This window comes from Lagopus leucura, unplaced genomic scaffold (assembly GCF_019238085.1).
Source record: "Lagopus leucura isolate 7727_CA_CO unplaced genomic scaffold, USGS_WTPT01 Super-Scaffold_100045, whole genome shotgun sequence".
NCBI classification, from domain to species: domain Eukaryota; kingdom Metazoa; phylum Chordata; class Aves; order Galliformes; family Phasianidae; genus Lagopus; species Lagopus leucura.
This window is the reverse complement of record NW_024962292.1, coordinates 840,005-858,164: the sequence shown is the minus strand read 5'-3', so window position 1 is coordinate 858,164 and position 18,160 is coordinate 840,005. Positions and strand designations below refer to the sequence as shown.

The following is an 18,160-nucleotide window of genomic DNA, read 5'->3' as shown; positions in this document are numbered from 1 at the left end:
TTTCCTCTTGCAACCATTGCCAAACACCACAGGCAGCCCAATGGGTTGCTTTTTTCCCAATGGGAACAGTCAAGTCCAGAGCTGCACCTTTCCCTGCACATGGACACAGCTCACAAGCATCACAGCTCCCGAGGGCTCAGGAATTTGCTGGGGGCTCAGAAAAAATGTGCCCCGATCCTGGAGTATTGCACACCTAAGCTGCATTTCCACCTCCCCTTTTTCCAGGCCCCTGATCACAGAGCCTTGCTCAATTAACACTGGATTCTTTTCTGCTATGTTGCACAGCATGGCTGCTTCTCAGACAAGGAGAGCAGTGCTTAAACTTTTTGATTTCACATACTCCATACCCACTGTCCCTGCATCTTGGCATTGCTCCCTCTGCTGTTTTTCAGTGGATTCTTTCAGTGCTGCCAGGGACAGCCCAGCCTTGGAGAGTGTACGTGGAGTGGGAAAAAGGAACAAACGGTATCCCTGGGTCCATAAGGAGGAAGTTCAGGAGGCTCCCAAGATGATGCACACCAAAGGACTCTGTGAGCTTATGGAAGCATCTCTTGGCTTTGCCCCATGGGGAGATCTGTGCATCCTCAGAGCTGCTCCCAAGCAGAAGAACCACAGCTGTGACCCTAAATCCCAAACTTGACCTGGCTATTTTCCAGGGACTCCACTCCCCTTGCGCACTGAAACATCCCTCATCCCACCATGGTAGCTCTCCCTGCAGCTGTAACACCAAGGCCTGGTGTTTGCAGGAGCCAGGGGGCCTTAGGAAACCACAGCAATAAATTAAATGCCTCTACACTGCAGCATAACAGGGTGAAGCTGTCTTACCTGCAATGCTGCCTCTATTTCCAACTGTCAACCCATCCCTACCATGCCCAGGGTGATGGTGGGATCCCCATACCTGCAGGAGTTCAAGAAACACGAAGATATGGCACTGAGGGACATGGTTAGTGGGTATGGTGGGGTGGGTTGACGTTGGATTGGATGGTCTTGAAGGTCTTTTCCAACCTTCATGATTCTACGGCTCTGTGAGAAGGCATGAAGGTGACCAAAGCAAGGAGTTGGAGAGGAGCAGCCAGGACAGGAGCTGCCTATTTCCACCTGGAGAAACAAAGACCAGAGACACTTACATTTCTGTCTGCACACAAAATGGTTCCATCTGGGTTTGCAAGAGTGGGACTGGTTGCAACCCACTGCCTTTTGGCACAGCAGCGTGCAGAAGGCAGCAGGGATGGAGGCACATGCATTTATTGACAAGGACACCAGACACACAGTACAAGAAAACCAAGCAGAGCCACAACTAAAAACAAACTGCAAACCTTCATGTTGGTGTGGGGATGGCAGGAACCTCCCACCTACTGGCTGAATGGAGCTGTGAACTGGGTGATGTCTTCACTACCATGGGGCTTTCCAAGACTGCTGCACAGCCAAGCTCCAGTAATGAATTCACACTTTCATTTCCTTTTCCCTTGGCCACCTCCCTGCATCCTCACCAAGAGGGTCCAGGGGCTGTTTGTTGGGTTTTTCTAGGGGGGAGAAGGGGAGGGGGATGGGACACGTGCTTTCCTTCAAGTCCTATGGGAGGGCAACCATAAGGAAGGAGACGTTTGGCAAGAGCTGGCCCAAAGGGAGTTTTGCTGGAAGGATGGGAAGGTCCCTCAGGACAGGGTGTTGAGCAGCCGCCTGTAGATGAAGCCCAACTTCTCCCGCAGTGCCAGGAAGGTGGGCCGCTCCTCCGTGTTGCCACTCCAGCACTCCAACATGATGCTGTAAATCTCAGGAGGGCAGGAGCTGGGCCGGGGAAGGCGGTAGCCCCTGGTGATTTGTCGTATGGTTTCTTGGTTTGTCATTCCTGCAATGGAAGAGAAGATTTCCTTCACCTTAATGTTCCCAAAGGACTTACTGAAGGTAGACCTGTAATGGGCCAAGAGATCAACGAGTGTTGCTTGGAAATGGCTTCTGCCACAGGTTTGGTTTGAGAGAGATCATTCAGTCCATACCACCTTCCAGATCCCTCCACAAACACCAAAATTCTCCTGAACAATAACCATATCATGTGCCAGGAGGTGCTTCCACTTCCATTGCAGAAGGGATAATATGACAACTCCTGACACTCTGACTTTTGAAGAGCATGAGCAAGATACTGGAAGGGACCATCAACCTTACCTTCATATGGGATCTGCCCGTATGTGAAGACTTCATAGAGCAGAATGCCATAGGACCAGACATCGGATTTGAGGGAGTAGGTGCGGTAGTTGGCTGCCTCAGGGGCTGTCCATTTCACTGGGATTTTGGTGCTGCTGCTGGTGGAATAAATGTCATCCTGAAAAACAAAGGGAGACAGTGTTTGAGGGCTTGCAAGATGAGTGCAGCTGCTGCTTTTAGGGCTTTGCCTTGGAGGCCGTGGGAAGGGGTCAACAGATGATGGCTGCAGTGTGGGGCAGCTCAGTGACCCACTGACTGACCTTGAGGAGCCGGGCCAGTCCAAAGTCAGCAATTTTGCAGGTGAGCTCCTCTCCCACCAGGATGTTTCTGGCCGCCAAGTCCCGGTGGACGATGTGCTTCTCTTCCAGGTATCTCATCCCATCTGCCACCTGGCAGGCAATGTTGAGCAGGTGGGAGGTGCCCAGGGACTTCCCTTCAGGACCTGTCAACCCAAATGATCCAGGCATTTGAGGCAAACTAGTAACATTTATTTTAGGGTGTTCAGGTTTGAAAGGAGACTCTGTGCCAGCAGTGTGGGAGAAGATGTGGGGAACATGAAAAAGTCAAATCTGAGGTCAGGGCTGTGCTGTGTGGTACATTCATTATGGCCATGTGCTCATCAGGAATGGGACTGTGTTGAGCATGAGGAGCAACTTGTGCTGCAAGAGCATGCATAAGTCTGTAGCTTGGTCAAAACTGAAGGTGACCTGCTGCCCTGCAAGCCTGCTCCCAACCCATCCTACCTGCAAGCTCCTTCCCCTCCGGCACCAACTGCTGACAGAGCTCCAGCCCAGAGGTCTGGAGGAGGAGGGATACACCCGGCAGAAAAACAGGTCTTGGTGGGAGCTGTTGGTCTTGTTTCCCTCAAAGTCTGATTACCAGGTTGGGAGAGGAAATAAAAGCCAAGAAAAATAAACTGACTTACTGTTGAGGTAGCTGTGCAGGTTGCCTTTCCGCATGAGCTCGGTGATGATGTACACAGGCTCATCCAGTGAGCAGACAGCGTGCAGTTGGATCAGCTTCTCATGCCTCAAGCGCTTCAGGTTTTGAATCTCCTTGGTGAAGTCTTCTGCCTTCATGTCAGCTGACGGAGAAAGCTGCTGTGAGCCCTTTCTCACTCAGACCTTCAGAGCTTTGCACCTCCCATCTGACATAAGGACCTTTATCCTCCCTGCGTCTCTCAAGCCTGGTATTTGCACACCCTGCATCTCAGGTCCAAACACCCATGAGATGTTTGCCACTGGGCTTTGGATCCCATTTTCATTGTCATTGTTCCATCGAGATTTATCACAAACCTGCTGAACCATTATGTAGAGACACAGCACAAGCTTGTACAGGTCCATACATGGCTACATGCCAGGTCCAACCACAGTTTGCTTGACGAGACAGACACAGTGACCAAGAGGACCAGGAAACAAAAGGGCATGAATGCCGTGGCAGCAAACAAGACACTCGGTAGATCACCATTATCATCTGCCCTTCCACGCACCTTTGATGATCTTGATGGCCACAGGCACTGTGTTCCTCCACAGTCCTTCCCACACTTCTCCAAAGTAGCCCTCGCCCAGCTTCCTCCGCAGGGTGAACTCCCAGCGCGGGCGCTCCCAGCCATCCCTCTCCGGGGGGGTCTGCAGAAGGGACATGGCATGCTCGGACCCACTGGGACAGCCTGTGTCAGCTGCTGGTCCCAAGCAGGGCAGGGGGCATCGGCCACGCATCGGTGTCATGCATCCCTGGAGGTGCCTGAGGCCATGGACGGGCAACCTGAGCTGGTGGGGGTCAACCAGCCCTTGGCATAGAGGTTGGGCAGCTGTAAGGTCCCTTCCAACCCAACCGTTCTGTGGTTCTATGACAATGCATAAGTAACTCCTCATCAGCCCCCAAAGATGGCTTTTTCTCCATTTCCACCAATGAATAAAAAATGAATAAATTAATACCATTACATATTGTGGCTGGTTTAGGCTTCAAATCATTAAGCATTTATCTCTTAGCCCATTTCACTCTCCAGTTATTCCCATATTTAATTGTTATTTCTAAGCCATAACTAGCAAATGCAATTCTAATCAGGGAGTGAGCTAGTAATTTGGGATTTGTGCCATAGCTGGATTTATGAGTGCCACACTAATTGGCATGAGAACCATAGAAAAGCCAAGTGGTCTTATTATCCTCTAGGAAAAATCTGGAAGAGCAGCTATTTCCAGACTCAGTATTGAAGGAATTTGTAACAACGTGGTTTTGAGTCTTTGTCATGGAGCAAACATTTCAGAAAAGGCTGTGCCTTTTGGCCAGGCCACAAGCTGGGCAAGGCAGCTCTCCATGCACAGAAACACCAAGCCCAGCCTTAATACAGCCAATGAATGTGACCTGGAAGTTATGCTAACAGTATGTTATAGCTTTTAGTTTAACAAAGCTTGAATCCCAAATGGATACGTGTTATTTCTGATCTTCCCTATTTAGCTTCTTTCCTTTCTTCCACGTCTTTTAGTCTCTGACCCACCCAACCAAGCCCAAAGGGGAAAGCAGCTGGGGGGCAGCCTTGTACGCACCGTGGGGCTGCAGGGCTGCAGCAAGGGGCTCTGGATGACCTTCCAGTTCTCGGTGTAGAAGGCAAGCAGCTCCTCCATGTCAGGGAAGGGATGACCCCTCTGGATGTACAGGCTGCCTGCAGGGCTCTTGCAGATGCGGAAATGGCTGACTTTGGTGTGGTTGCGCACTGCAGGGGAAGCCCAGGGGGAAAATCTCAGCTCCTTTCCATGTCCCCAGTACCCCCTCCATCGCCTCTCCTGGGATATTTAATTCCTTCTAAAGGAGTCCCAGGGTTCACCTCTCCTTCTGGCATTGCCTGGCTCAGCAGACTGCCAGCTACAGGCGGTGCTGGAGCAGAGAGGAAATGCTTTATGAGAGGAAACCATTCCCATGCAAACGAGCTGCTCAGAGAGCGTCTGAGTTCATCGCTGCGTGGGGTTGGTGAATCAGGAGCAGCTGTACCTGCAGAAAGCATGCTGCAGCACAGAGCTATGGCTTGCCAGGAGCTGGAGATGTTTGACTTGGATCAGACCACATTGCAATGACGCTGCCTGGCCTGAAACTCCCCACGCTCAACTTGCTGTGCACAGGAGCACACCAGGCCCTGACACCTTGCAGCCAAAGTCAGACTCCAGAAGCCACCAGAACGAAATCCCAGGAGTTAGTGCTGCAAAACCGTCATTAAACTGCTGTAACGTGCTCATGGCTTTCATACTTCAATGGAAACTATGCACTCTCCTTTGCCACAGTAATGCAGTGATCCATACATACAGCTGTTCGCTTTTAGGAAGCAGTTAGCTCCTTTTAACAAGGTGCCGTAGAGCACTCCAAGCATGTTTCTCTTTTTCTCCCAGTGTTGATTGAGCTGCTCCTGGGGACCAGCCTGGCTCCTTTCTCTGTGCTCATTTTCTCAGGATAATTACCCCAAAATTACCTGAGAGAGAGTACTCGCCCCTGCTGCTCTCACTGTCCCGGACAAGGAAGGAGCCATGCTGGTTGGGAGGCGAGAGGAGCAGCTGCTCGGCCTCACTGCGACTGATCTTGCTGAAATACCACCTGGGGGAGAGTAGAGGGCAGTCAGAGCTGGGGCAGATTCCCAGTAGGGATGGGGCAGAGTGCAGTGGTGCTGTACAGGCTGTGCACAGGGCAAGAATGAACATCATAGTGACTGCACCAGGGCTGCTTTGTTTCACTGCTCTCACAGGCACTCGATGCATTTTATCACAGCTTTCCAACTTCAAATGCTTTCTTTGTGTTTCGTTGGAATGCTCAGCAGAAGGTGCCTTTTATCCCTCTCCAAACAATCTACTCGTAGCCACGTGCCCCAAGACCCAAATAATTCATATTTCCAGTTCATCCTCTGCATGCACTAGGGCAAGGCTATAGGCTGTTTTATCTTCGCACCATGCTCAAAATTGGGAAGTTCTTTCTCTTTTCCCTTCTGATGGATACAGCTCCAAAGGTGGCTCAGGAGCGCCCATTTCCATTTCCAGGGAAAGGATGCACATTGCCCCAGCTGGGAAGGAGGGTACGGGACCCCAAATGGATCCCCAGTTTGGGAGTTTTCCTCCCACAGCTCTGTGCACTGCAGCTGCCCTTTGCTGCACCAGATGCACTGCTATCAGCAATGCTGAGCCACGAGGGAGTACCCAACCAAACCCTTCTTTCATGCATGAAATCTCCAGCAAGAAAAGGCAGGTCAGTGGTTGGGGCCCGACACCTGTGTGACGCACAGGAGCCCGAGGAAGAGGCTGCTTCCTTCCAGCTGGGATGTGCAAAGCCGGAGGTTTCATCATTAGCCGGGATTGCCAGCATCTGCTGTGTGGGAAATTAACCATGATGGGCTTACTGCAGCAAGGCAAATTAGCACCCAGCTGAGACCTGTGGCTCCGCACAGTCTGTGTGCTCCCAGCTCGCTTCGGCTGCCCCTTGGCATCACCCTCACCTCTGCTCTCAGAACACATATAGATACACAGACACAAACACCCACTCCACTTCAGCGGATGCAATAGGAACACAGCAGGGAGCCAAACCCACCAGGCATGTTGCAGGTGCAGTCCCAAATCGAGCCAATTTGCCCCAAAGTGTAGCCAGGGTGAGGAGCGAGGGAGGGGCTCTGGTTGCAATTTGTGCCCCTTTATCTCAGCATGGAGGGGCTGCAGGAGCCCTGAGGGAGCACAGGGATCCCACACCCACCCACATCCTGCTCACTGACTCGGGGCCTCAGGGCTCATTGACTCAGTGCCGGGGAGCACTGATGTCTCAGGGCACACTTTACCCAGCATGTCATGACTGGGCTGCCTTATGTAAGGATGAGTCCAGGCTTTTCCTGGATGAGGATGGTAACCCAGTTCCACACAGATGGGAGAGGCAACAGCAGGGAGGGGAACCCCATCCTGGATGCACCAGAACAGTGTAGGCATGGCTTGGTCCTAATGAATCCTGACAGCTCTCAACTCAAACACTTCTCTCTGTTCTCACAGGCTCTTTGAAGCTGACACAAGCTGGACCTGGTGATTTCCTCAGCTCCATCCCTCCATACTGTCTCCCCTTAAAGGGAAAAGGAACCAGAGCAAGCAGGGACCTGTTTTGGTACATCACTGAACCATGTCTCAGCTGAGCACACTTACTCCTGTGCTGGAATGATGCACACAGGAGGGGGACCAGCATAATTGTTCCCAGCATGTCCTCAGGTTTTGCCCACCATCCTGAACCCTCCACCCCACTGCTATCAGCTCCCTCACAGGGACACCCAGGGGCAGGCAAAGCCTCAGCACAGCCCTATGAAGGTTCCCATTGCCATTCCTGGGCAGGGTTGTGCTGCTGCAGGGCCACCCCCCACCCTACACACAGACAAGTTGGATACTTACGGTCGGTGAGCAGAGGTGCCCTGGCTGAGGTTGGCCACATACGCAGCAGGGACGTATCCTGTGGCCGGTTCCCCCAGCAGCTTCCTGGCTAAGACATAGTCCCCTTCTTCTCTGAGGACACGCAGTTTGTCCCCTGCATTTACACTCAGTTCATCTGCACTGCGGGCTGTGAAAGCGTATAAAGCAATAAAGAGAGAGGACTTTGGGATGAAGGAAACGCAGCTGGGCTCCGAGTGCAGCGAAACAGAATCGGAACCAAAGTACCCCAGCGAGCAGCTATCCGGCCCTGAGCGTGGCCACAGCTTGTTCCAGAAGGATGTCAAGAAGGTCAAACGCTTGCGGACAAACTGCTCCATCCCTGGAGGATGCAGCGCCTGGATGTCACCACGCTCCTATTCCCCGGCGCTTCCCAAAGGCACAACGAGGGGCGGACGGGGAGCTCATGCCGTCGGCCCCGCGCCGCAGCGCCCGGCAGCTCTCCACCTCCGTCCCGACCCGCACGCGTCTGGGCGCTCACTGCCACCAACTTCCTATTTCTGAAAGTGAAACCCGTTGGGCTGGTGGGGTGAGTGCGCGGGCGGGACGCGTCTCTGTGTGGGAGACCTGCGGGCACATCTGGCACAGCTGGAGCCGCCAAGCCGGGCAGCGCTCGCAAGAGGAGAAAGGCTTCGCCTTTAATTAGGATTTTAACGTGCGCTCTCACGCTCGTTTCCAGAGTGCTGGTAAACACGGCTCGCTGCTCTTTAAGCAGCTCTTGTGATGAGCAGTGGGCTCTCGTTAATGGTCGCGGTCCCCCGTGTGTGGGAGGGCTTTATTTTTCCTTTTTTTTTTCCAAAGAAAAATAGATTAAAGTAACCTGGAGGAGGTCTGAAGTTCGGGCAGTTGCTGGATAGATATCACCCTGCATTTGCCTCTTCCCATTCATTTCTCTTTCTCAGGGCATCTCTAAGGAATTCACTTCTTGATGCCTCAGGATGGGCCCCCCTGGATCAGCCCCAGGTGCCTCCATGCCCCTTGCATTGAGCCCTCATCCCCAGCAAAGGATGGAGATTCACACAGTGCATGTGGGTTGCGTTCCTTCAGCTGTCTGAAAATCCACTCTGCTACAAATCCCACCACCGGCCCCCTCAGCAACCCCTGCGTGGGTTTTGTCACTTAACTGTTCCATCTAATTAGTGGGAGTTCTGTGCCTGGCAGTGCTCGGCAATAGCAGCTCCCCCAGGAACTCAGCTCCCAGCCCTGAGCTTGTTATTTCGATCCTCCCCTGCTGTCATGGCTGGGGGGAGTTCATTCTGGGTGTGGAGATGGGTTTTTCAAAGAGGTTCTCTAAAATAAATAAAGAAAACAGATTAATTCACTGTAATGGTCTCACCTTGCTGCACAGAGGGGATGGAGAGAAAAGCAAGTCTTCAGCAAAACATTCTTTGCAAAATAACACCTGGATATATGGGCAATTCTGCCAGATCTTCCCCCACTCACAGCGCACAGCCTTGCTGATGGGGACATGAACTGATGTTTAATTTTTGCATGTTTTTCCCACCTCAGCCCGGGGAGAGGAATGGAAGATGGAGCTCAGGGTTTGCAACACGTGGGGAGCAAAGGGGCAGCTGTCCCAGTGACAAGGCTGCACCAAGGCTGCACATGCTCTGTGGGGAAGGAGAAGCCCTGCTCACTTATGCATTTAGAGAGATTATCTGATTAGATCAAGCACCAACCATTTATGTCTTGCTGCTTTGAATGGGGACTTGGTAAACTTGTGGTTTGCAGAAGGAGACTGGAGACTGATTTACCTTTATTGACCTCTGCCAGATTGGATTCTCTGGTGGTACAAGCAAGAGACAAGTGCAGCTGATAGAGAACACGCAAGGCTTTGGACCTTGATTTGCACCTAAATGAAAGAGTACTTCAACGTGACAAACATCCCTGAGGACTAAATGCTGCCTCTGAGCTTACCAGACATGCATAACACACACTCATCAGTGCAGCCTCTGTCTGCACAGGACATGCACACATGGCTCAGAGTCCCACACCAAGAAATTGCTGAGAAATCACAACCTTTTTTTCCTATTTTGTTTTATTTTCCTATTAAGTTCCAGGAGCATCTCTGTTGCTTTGAATCCCCTTGGTACTATCACACACCTAAAAAAAGGAGAAGATGAGGGAAAGCACGTTCATAAAAGATGTGGGTCCTTGCACTGGGGAAGGCAGGTGGGAGGACACAGGAAAAGTGAAAAAGATAAGGCACAGCTATCAAACAGATCAAGTATCTTCTCTCAGCCCCTGTGCTTGGCTTACACAGATGGATTAAGAACCAATCTGCCCACAGATAGGCGGCTGTGGTGGATGCACAGGGACCTCAGTTCTAGCACCACTAAAAAGCACCTCCAAAGAGCAAGGAAACCAGAAGACCAGCTCAGGAGAGCTGGCTGCACAGTCGTGGTTTCGTTGCAGAGCACCTAGGAGCAATAAACACAAGCAGCACTTCGCATTCATCAGTGTGTCAAATACTGCACATCGTGTTCTCCAGTACTAATTGACAGAAACCAGCAGCTCCCCCTCACTAATGACAGCGCCCATTACATCTAATTATCAGAGGTTCTGTTGCAGGTCCTGTTACATTTACACTCAAAACACATCTTCCAGTGAAGAGCCATTGGGAGTTTAAAAAAAAAAAAAAGGGAAGAGAAACATGAATCCAATTAAACCTCAGAAGGGCAGAACCCTGGAGAATGCAGTTAGTATTGAAGAAAATGTTTCTGAGCACCAGGCAAGCAATGGGAGGTCACTCATAGGGTCACAGCACTGAGGATGTGCCACCCATTACCAATCAGGTGGCAAAGCACAGCAGCAGGCCTCAGCATGGTGGGCTGCCACAGCTTGTTCTGAAGCACCAAAGCAACTGCAAGACCTCCCCAGGCTCTGGATCCAGCTCACTGCTGCAGGCATGGACCCAGCCCAGCCCACACAATGCTTTCCAGGGCCCTCAGGTTCCTTTTGGTCTTTCTGTTAGCATTAGAGTATCTCATGCTTGTTCAATTTTCCTTTTTTCAAACCACATACAGATTTTTCCAGATGTTTCCTGGCTTGAAGATAGTGCATCTGAGAGAGGTTTTGTCTCGTAATGAATTCTTTCAGTTAACATTTCAGACCAGGGGTAGGAAGATGATGTCAAAGATGGATGGAAAGAGGAGAAGGGCACAATGGTGAATCTAAGGCAGCTTCAGTTATCCTCCATTTCTTGAGGACTGGTGGAAGGAAGTGGCATCTTGGCACCATCTAGCAGGACAGTGTGGTGGCAGAGCCCATCCCTAGAGGCTGACAAGGGCTGGAACAGTGCAGGGGCTGAGGGGCTGCAGTGCAGGGCTCAATACAGGCAGAAGGACAGATGTTCTGGGACAAGAGGTGACACAGGAGGTGGCAGGGTGTCATGGGGGCTCATGGGTTGCTTGGAGCCTCTGAAGAATGGGTTGGACTGGCTGACGGTGAGCAAGAGCACAGATCACCAGACACCTGGAACAGCACAAAAAAAGAGAAAAAAACTTTGTGAGAGGCAGAGATCACCATTTGTATTGTGCCTGAGGCACGTGTGATTGCAGCACAAGAACAGCAGTAATCCTTTACAATGACAAATAGATCTGGGGGACCCTGTAAAACCCCTACAGCGCTCTTCAAGGATCTGCAAATGATGTCAAAGAAAAGCCAATTCGTGTGGGTAACAGTGCAGCCTATGGCTGTCAAATTTCTGAATGGGATCGGTATTCAAGTGGAAAATGTGTAGAAACCCACATATCAAATCAGGCTGGAAAATGGCATGGGCGGTCTACAAGCTTCTCCTTTTTCCACAGAGATTATCAGCACAGATCAGCCTTGGTGTGCCCTCCCCATTAATCTAACTTCCAGTGGATGCTTCTTCTAGCACAGACTGCCTGGCAGGGCAGTGCTTCTGCATAACTCCTCTTGTCCATGAAGTAGTAATTTGCAACACGTAAAAACTATCAACCACCTCCTCCAGACTGGCAGGTTCCAGCGAGTTGTTCAAGGCTGCAGGGATATCCATGGAAGGGAACTCAGCCTGTGCTCATTGTGACCCTGAACACAGGGAATCAGAGGTCTTGCAGATTTCTGCCACTGCTGGCAGTGCTTATACTGACTTAAGAAACACAACAGCCTCGCTCCCTTGGCTGGAGTCGAGCAAACATAGGATTGATGCTTTCAGCACAGAGGTGCAAAGTGACTCAGTTGTCAAGGGGGAAATCTCTGTCAATATGTAAGCAAATAATGGATTGCTCCATGTGCCAAGATGTCCTCGTTACCTTGAGGAGGAACCAGTCCATCTGCTCCATCACTGCACTTCTTACTCTCTCTCCCCACAGAGGTCCTCTGGAGGCTGTTGGGTTTGGTGTTGTGGCATTAAGTGTTGCTAGAAGAAAGCTACCCACATCCCTGGAGAATAAACCTCAGACACCTCACCCAGTCCACATAAGTCCTATACTTATGTATTTCCCCATCTTTGCCAAACCAGTTCTTAAAAGACCTCCAGATATGGATATGCCACAAGATCCCCAGACAACTCATTCCGGTGAGTCACTAATCATTACTGTTAGAAATGGTGTCTAACCTGCTGCATTTAAGCCTATTACCTCGTCCCACTCATCACTGGATTGCTCCATTCCTTACTGCAAATCTTTTCTGCATATGAAGGCTGCACAGCTGTCCCTCCACAAGCACTGAGCCACCTGCAGGACCCTAGCCCAGAACAAACACACTCATACACACACCTCATATATGAGGAGGCAATACGGTCAACTTTTTCTCCGTTTGTCCCCAGTCTTCTTCCCCTGTTCATACGTGCTGGTGTTCCTGTGGTGCCACCTCAGCTGGCTCTCTAGTACATGCACCTGGTGGGGATGAAAAGCAGATCTTAGTAGAGCCTTCACTATTGGCTAGAATCATAAAATCATTCGAGTTGGAAAAGACTTGCAAGATCAAGTCCAATCATCAACCTGACCTACCAAGTCCTACCACTAAATCACGTCTTCTAGGGCCAGTGCTCTTTAACTTGTCCCAAATACAAGAAAAAAAGTGCTAGCTCGAGTCACTTTCAGTCTCAAACTTGTGCTTCCCCTGCAGTTGTCGAGGTCTGAGCACAAAGAACTCATCTTCTCCCAACTCTTTATGTGCTGCTAGTTTCCTGTGATCCTAGGCTACTTGCATCCAGCGGTTGCTCCTGGATCTGGAGGGCACAGAAACTACTCATAGCAAACAGCTAAGTCCTGCTCTCAGGCTGACTCCACGGACGATGAATGTTGGGGCACACAGTTTTACCTGTTTCCGTAGGGAAGTGACTGCCTTCTCCAGTTCAGCCACAAGGGACTCAAGATTCTCTCTGGAAGAAGAGCTTGGAGAAGTCGCCTCATTTCTGGGGTGAGGGATGAAAAGGGAAAGGAATTACAGAAACGTTGACTTCCTGGATTAGAGAATGATTCTGCCTTCTCCAACATCAGCCTCCATATAACAAGATGGGTGCTGAAGGGCCCAACTACTGTTTTGTCTTCCAAGAGATGTCAGTTAAACAGCCACTCAGTGGTACCCTGATCTGCCCAAATATTTAAAAAGCAGAATCCTGTTCTCTGCTAAAGTGTTGGATAACTTTGACCAAACTCAGCATTTACTTAGTGAAACACTGCTGTGCAAAATGCCAGTGTTAAAGGCATGAACGGCCTGAGTAATTAAAAACTTTTCTTACACTTCTGAACAGAGGTTGAAAGTGTTAATATCCACCTGGGGGAGGCAGGCTTGTGCTTGGCAGGGTTTTCTTCAGGGTAGCTGAATCCAGGAGACCTCTTGCTTCGGAACCGCTGAGAAAGGGCCCTGAATTGCCCACGTGTTTGGCAATCTAGGGAAGGAAACAAACAAGCGTCGAGTCATTAAAGTTGGAGAAGACCTCTAAGATCCCCAGGTCCAACCCCAACCCTTCACCATGCCCATTAGCCATGTCTCTCAGTGCCACATTTCCACAGTTCTTGAACATCTCCGTGGATAGTGACCCACCACCTCCCTGGGCAGTCTGTGCCAATACTTGACCAAGGAAAGGAAAGCCTGTGTTAGCACTTGTGTATAAAATAGAGCCATTTGGCTTAAAATGAAGCATGAGGAGGGCAGTGCTGCCCTCCTTCACCACTCAGCCTTTACGCATCTCATACAGCAGAATGAAGGAGATTAATTGTGCATAGATTCTTATGTCTTATTGGGTGTTTGCAGCCAGAATATCACACAAAGTGACTATGGTAGGATCTTCAGTTTAATGCAGGAGCCTTGCAGACTCTCGAACACGTAAGTTTGGTTATGGGGTCACCATGCCCACATCCTGCTCAGTCTCACTCCCTATGCACCAGCTGCCAGAGAGAGAAGCCCTGAACGGCCTTGATGGACCTTTGGCCACATTCGATGCATTTAATTTCATGAAACCAGCTCCTGACCCTTCACATAAAAAGAGACAGCATGTGACAATGGCACCTCACAGCACTGGCACAGCCTGCTCCCTACCTTCGCAGCAGTCCTGCCAAAAGCGAAGGTCCACAGCAGGGATCTCCTCGCAGCCCACCATGCCCTGTGGGTACGATGCCACACGGAAGATGTCCCTCTGGAGCTGCTGGATGTGGTCGCTGTTGTCACAGATGACACGAGCAAGGGACGACTGTCTGAGCTGAGTCAGCTGAGCCGGCGTGAAGACTCCTGGGTTCTCATACCAAAACCTGCAGGGTGTTGTAATCACAGCATGAGAGAGGAAGATGGCAGATGAGATCCTCTGCATCTGCATGGCAGCACCCAGAACCCCAAAGGAGCTTTTATTCTGCTATCAGGAAGCTGTGAACACAAAGTTCAGTTCTGTGAACCCAGGAATCACTGTGAGCTGCAGAGTGCGACCACCCGTACCTACAGCCCTGTGCAGGGGAATCCCAAGGCACAAGGAGCAAATTGGGAATCACAAGGAAGCTGATATTCTCTTGAGTTCTGAGAACTCAAGAACTTTCTTAGTGGAAAGGGAATTGGTGTGTGCATGAATGCACACACTGAAAGTACCTGTGACAAAGTCCTGAACAGAGGAGACCCTTCTTGCTATCGTAAGACAAAGAACAATCAAAAATGACAAGTTCTGTTCCTTCCTCGCTCCTCACAGGGAGCAAATCTCCCCAAACAGAATGTTGAGTTGACTTTGATGATAATACCTATCTCCATCCCTCAGCTTTCTGAACTGTGTTGTTAACAGGCACATCAGCGTTGGTCCAACTCTGGTTCCAGGGACAAGATCCTCCACCATCAGGGCTGGAAACAGGTCAATATTTTTGGTAGTTCCATATAAGCTGAATGATAAATATATATATATATATAAAAAACAAAACAACAAACAAACAAACAAAAAAACCCCACAAACATTTAAAACTATCAAAATGTAAAGACAAAAAAATTGATCCTATTGTAGGCATGTGTACGACAGGAAGTAATCTAGAACATATTTCTAATTTGGTGTTATCTAAAAGACACTGGGATAAAGGTCTGTCTTGGAAAGAGTAAGCTCATAGCAGCCAGTACGTACACTGCAGTTTAGTCTCTGGAAAACAGCTCCAAGGCTCAGTCTGCTCCCAGGCTACACCACAGCAGTGCCTGATGACATTTTGCTCACAAACAGCCTGATCACTTGGAGAGACCTTATTTCTCTTACTCTATTCTCAAACCACAGCTACTAACTTATCCCAATATCTGTGGACAGCAATATCTGGTCATCTGATAGGAAGGTTATTTGATTGATGCTCTAGGAGGAGCAAAAGCTTTTCACTAGCTGATCTCCAGTGATTTTGATCCCTCTGAGTCCAGGCTACAGTACCTCCTGAGTTTTTCCCTGATCTCCAAGTTCTTTATCTCATTTCTGAGGTCCTCAAACTCCTGTGCAGACGAGAGGTTGCAGAAGACCCTGAAGTCGTTGTAAGGTGGGATGCCATGGTCTCGTCCTCTCTGGATATTGATAGCAGCCAAGTCCAAGGAGACAGAGTGTGCCATGGAGAAGAGCTTCTCTGTCAGCTCCATGTTGAGGAGTTCTGAGGGGACCCGCATTTTCCCAGGAACCCCAAAGAGCCCACGGAGGAGTGGATCAATCCCACCCTCCTGCGTGATCCTGAAAGGGGAGAAGAAGGCCTTGTGCAGGGGGACGTGGCCTTGGCGGATGGGCTGGAAGGTTTCATTCAGCCGGTACAAGATGGGGTTGATCAAAGTGTGCCCAAAGCGGAAGGCGGCAGTGGCGAAAGCGTTGAGAATCCCCGCGTTGACGTTGGGGTCATAGCCTTTGTACTCACCCAGCATCTTCATCCCTGCTTCCCCAAGGACCTTGGGGAGCCAGTGGGCGTAGGTGATGTGCTGCATCTGGGCACCCACGATCTTCCGCGCCTCGTGGTACAGGAGGTCTCCGTCCCAGTGGGGATTGAGGACAGACAGCTCAGCAGCAATGCGGTTGTGCTCCCTGAACCACAGTGTGTGCATGGCCGTGAGCCCTAGCTGCTCGTTGGCACGGTGGTCTCCAGCCAGGAAGCATGGCACAGGACTCTCATTCTCATCCCTCATACATTCAGTGGGAGGCCCCACAGCGAATGGCAGGAGGTGCTTCCCTGAGCTGGGCACCATCCTCCCTCGCTTCAGCAACCCATTCTGGTTGCTCAGATCCCGCAGCTCACGTGATTCCTGCTCGGTGCTGCCATACACATTGGAGGCATCGATGTAAGAGGTCAAGTGATTGATCTGCTCCCTGGCGTAGACAGAGTTCATCAGCAGGGAGGTCATCCCACTGCCACACACGGGGCTGGAGCGCACAAAGAACATGCAGCGCCCATTCCTGACACGTGGGTCGTTGGCGGGGATCAGGACGGAGAAGCAGGGTGGGTCATTGCTGCATACCTGGCTGCAGGGTGCTCCATCTGAGAAGCGGGACATGCTGATGGCTGCCACTGTCTGGTCCATGTCGTGGTCCAGAAACTGGCCCCATTGCATGAGCATGTGTGTGAACTGCTCGTCTGGGGTAATGGTCTCAGTCCCGACCATGGCGGTGGAGACAAGCCTGGGTAAGGGAAGGGGCAGGTCCCTGGCATCTTCTGCCAAGGAAAACCCCCGGGGGAGGTTAAATCCGTTCTGATAAGCAGGTTTGAGGAGCCTCTGGAAGGCGGTGAGAGAAGCGCCCCACATTGGGTGCTGCAGGTTGTTGCAGGAACCATCGTGGGTCCTGTATTTCTTGTGGAAGCAGATATCGGAGCAGTTGGGCGTGCGGCGGTGAGCAGAACAGCCAGACAGGTTGGCAATCATGTTCAGGTAGTGAGGAGACACCAAATCGTTGTAACGATAACCTGCAAATGGAACCAACAGCGCAGTGTCAGAGCCAGTCACTGTGCCATCTGGTTCCCATGTCAGGGTGCTGTTGGAAGCCTGCTTCTGGGATTCCCAGAACGGGCATGGGAGGACCATATCTTCGAGCTACATGTGATTTACAGAACATATGGAAGCATAAGATAATATCAGACCCATAGAAAAGAAAAGAAAGGGAAAAGCATTTCATGAGAACCGTGCAAAGATGGAAATCAGAACTGCTGAGATTGGCAGACCAAACAGCAAGGTGGCTTGGTTCCCGTTCTGCAGTCAGCACTGGGATTATTTCACATCTCTCTGGATTAAATGCTGCAACCCTGAGCACCACTGATCACCCAAACTACGTGACGAGCAGCAGGGAAGCTGCTGGTGACTCGGCGATGTGCTGAATAATGCTGCGGTGTATGCAGGAACAGGGAGAGACTGGCAGGGCAATGAGCCCAGACCTGACCTGCAGCTTGCAGGGAGATTCCCTGCAGCCTGGAGTGGATCCAGGCAGGCATAGAGTATTTACAGGCCCAAATGTACATGCCAGCTACACAATGACTAATGCATATAGATAGCAGTGTGCAATGAAAGGAAATGTCCAAACACAGGAAGGCTACTGCGGGGCACTTAGATCTCTGCAGGGATCTGTGGAGAGGTTTGGGCTGGATATCAGAGAATGGTTTTGCACCAGAGGGTGGTGGGCATGAAACAGGCTCTCCAGGGCAGTGGTCACAGCCCTGAGCTGCCTGAGTTCAACAAGCATTTGGACACTGCTCTCAGGAACACGGTCTGATTTTTGGGTGGTCTTGTGCAGAGCCAGGGGTTGGACTCGATGATCCTTAGGGTGCCTTCTCAGGGTGTTCTACAATTCTGTGATCTCTGGCCAGCACAGCACCGTGGTGTTCCACTTCTGTGGTGCTTGATATCTTGTCCTAAAAAGAGGAATCTGAGTGGCTGGGACATGTGGGAGTATGTAGCTAGGAGGTCAAAGTCCTAAAAGACCACATATGGCAAAAATCAGGAGTAAGATCCCCTTTCTCTGTTCAGAATCCAAACACACCAGAGTTTTCAGTATTTTGCTTGTTGCCACTTGGAAGGCAGGAAATCGGTTTGGATATTAGGAAAAATTCCATATCTGAAACAGCAGTGATGCAGTGGCACAGATG

The 18,160-nt window shown here is 50.7% G+C and overlaps 2 protein-coding genes across 4 annotated transcripts in view; both read right to left on the bottom strand.

The window, feature by feature from the left end:
• Positions 1-1,623: 1,623 nt before the first annotated feature.
• Positions 1,624-7,992, bottom strand: LOC122187341 (tyrosine-protein kinase Srms-like). Its single transcript, XM_042884770.1, has 8 exons — positions 7,599-7,992; positions 5,663-5,784; positions 4,749-4,915; positions 3,692-3,830; positions 3,128-3,286; positions 2,463-2,644; positions 2,164-2,320; positions 1,624-1,849 (listed from the first exon to the last, which is right to left on the bottom strand). Exons 1-8 carry the CDS (start codon positions 7,952-7,954, stop codon positions 1,656-1,658), a joined length of 1,476 nt encoding a protein of 491 aa, XP_042740704.1. The 5' UTR covers positions 7,955-7,992; the 3' UTR covers positions 1,624-1,655.
• A 1,429-nt stretch (positions 7,993-9,421) lies between these two features.
• Positions 9,422-18,160, bottom strand: part of LOC122187348 (peroxidasin homolog) — a 42,728-nt gene continuing 33,989 nt past the window's right edge. Inside the window, exons 17-23 of one of the 3 annotated variants that reach the window (XM_042884780.1) lie at positions 15,484-16,987; positions 14,828-14,962; positions 14,145-14,353; positions 13,380-13,494; positions 12,924-13,017; positions 12,377-12,496; positions 9,422-11,108 (exon numbers count right to left, since the gene is read on the bottom strand). In XM_042884780.1, the coding sequence (XP_042740714.1) occupies positions 12,401-12,496; positions 12,924-13,017; positions 13,380-13,494; positions 14,145-14,353; positions 14,828-14,962; positions 15,484-16,987 (2,153 nt within the window). In that variant the 3' untranslated portion in view covers positions 9,422-11,108; positions 12,377-12,400. Of the gene's footprint in view, positions 11,109-12,376; positions 12,497-12,923; positions 13,018-13,379; positions 13,495-14,144; positions 14,354-14,827; positions 14,963-15,195; positions 16,988-18,160 lie in introns of those variants that run through there. The other 2 variants (XM_042884781.1, XR_006181284.1) reach the window with 2 other exon arrangements.

What these genes read in the sequence shown, in the direction of transcription:
- LOC122187341 (XM_042884770.1), bottom strand. Translation starts at nt 7,954, where the DNA reads ATGGAGCAGTTTGTCCGCAAGCGTTTGACCTTCTTGACATCCTTCTGG. An exon ending in CCTGCACAGCTACCTCAACA is followed by an intron (nt 2,645 to 3,127) that starts GTAAGTCAGTTT and finishes TTGGGTTGACAG; the next exon opens with GTCCTGAAGGGAAGTCCCTG. An exon ending in GACTGGCCCGGCTCCTCAAG is followed by an intron (nt 2,321 to 2,462) that starts GTCAGTCAGTGG and finishes TTTGTTTTTCAG; the next exon opens with GATGACATTTATTCCACCAG.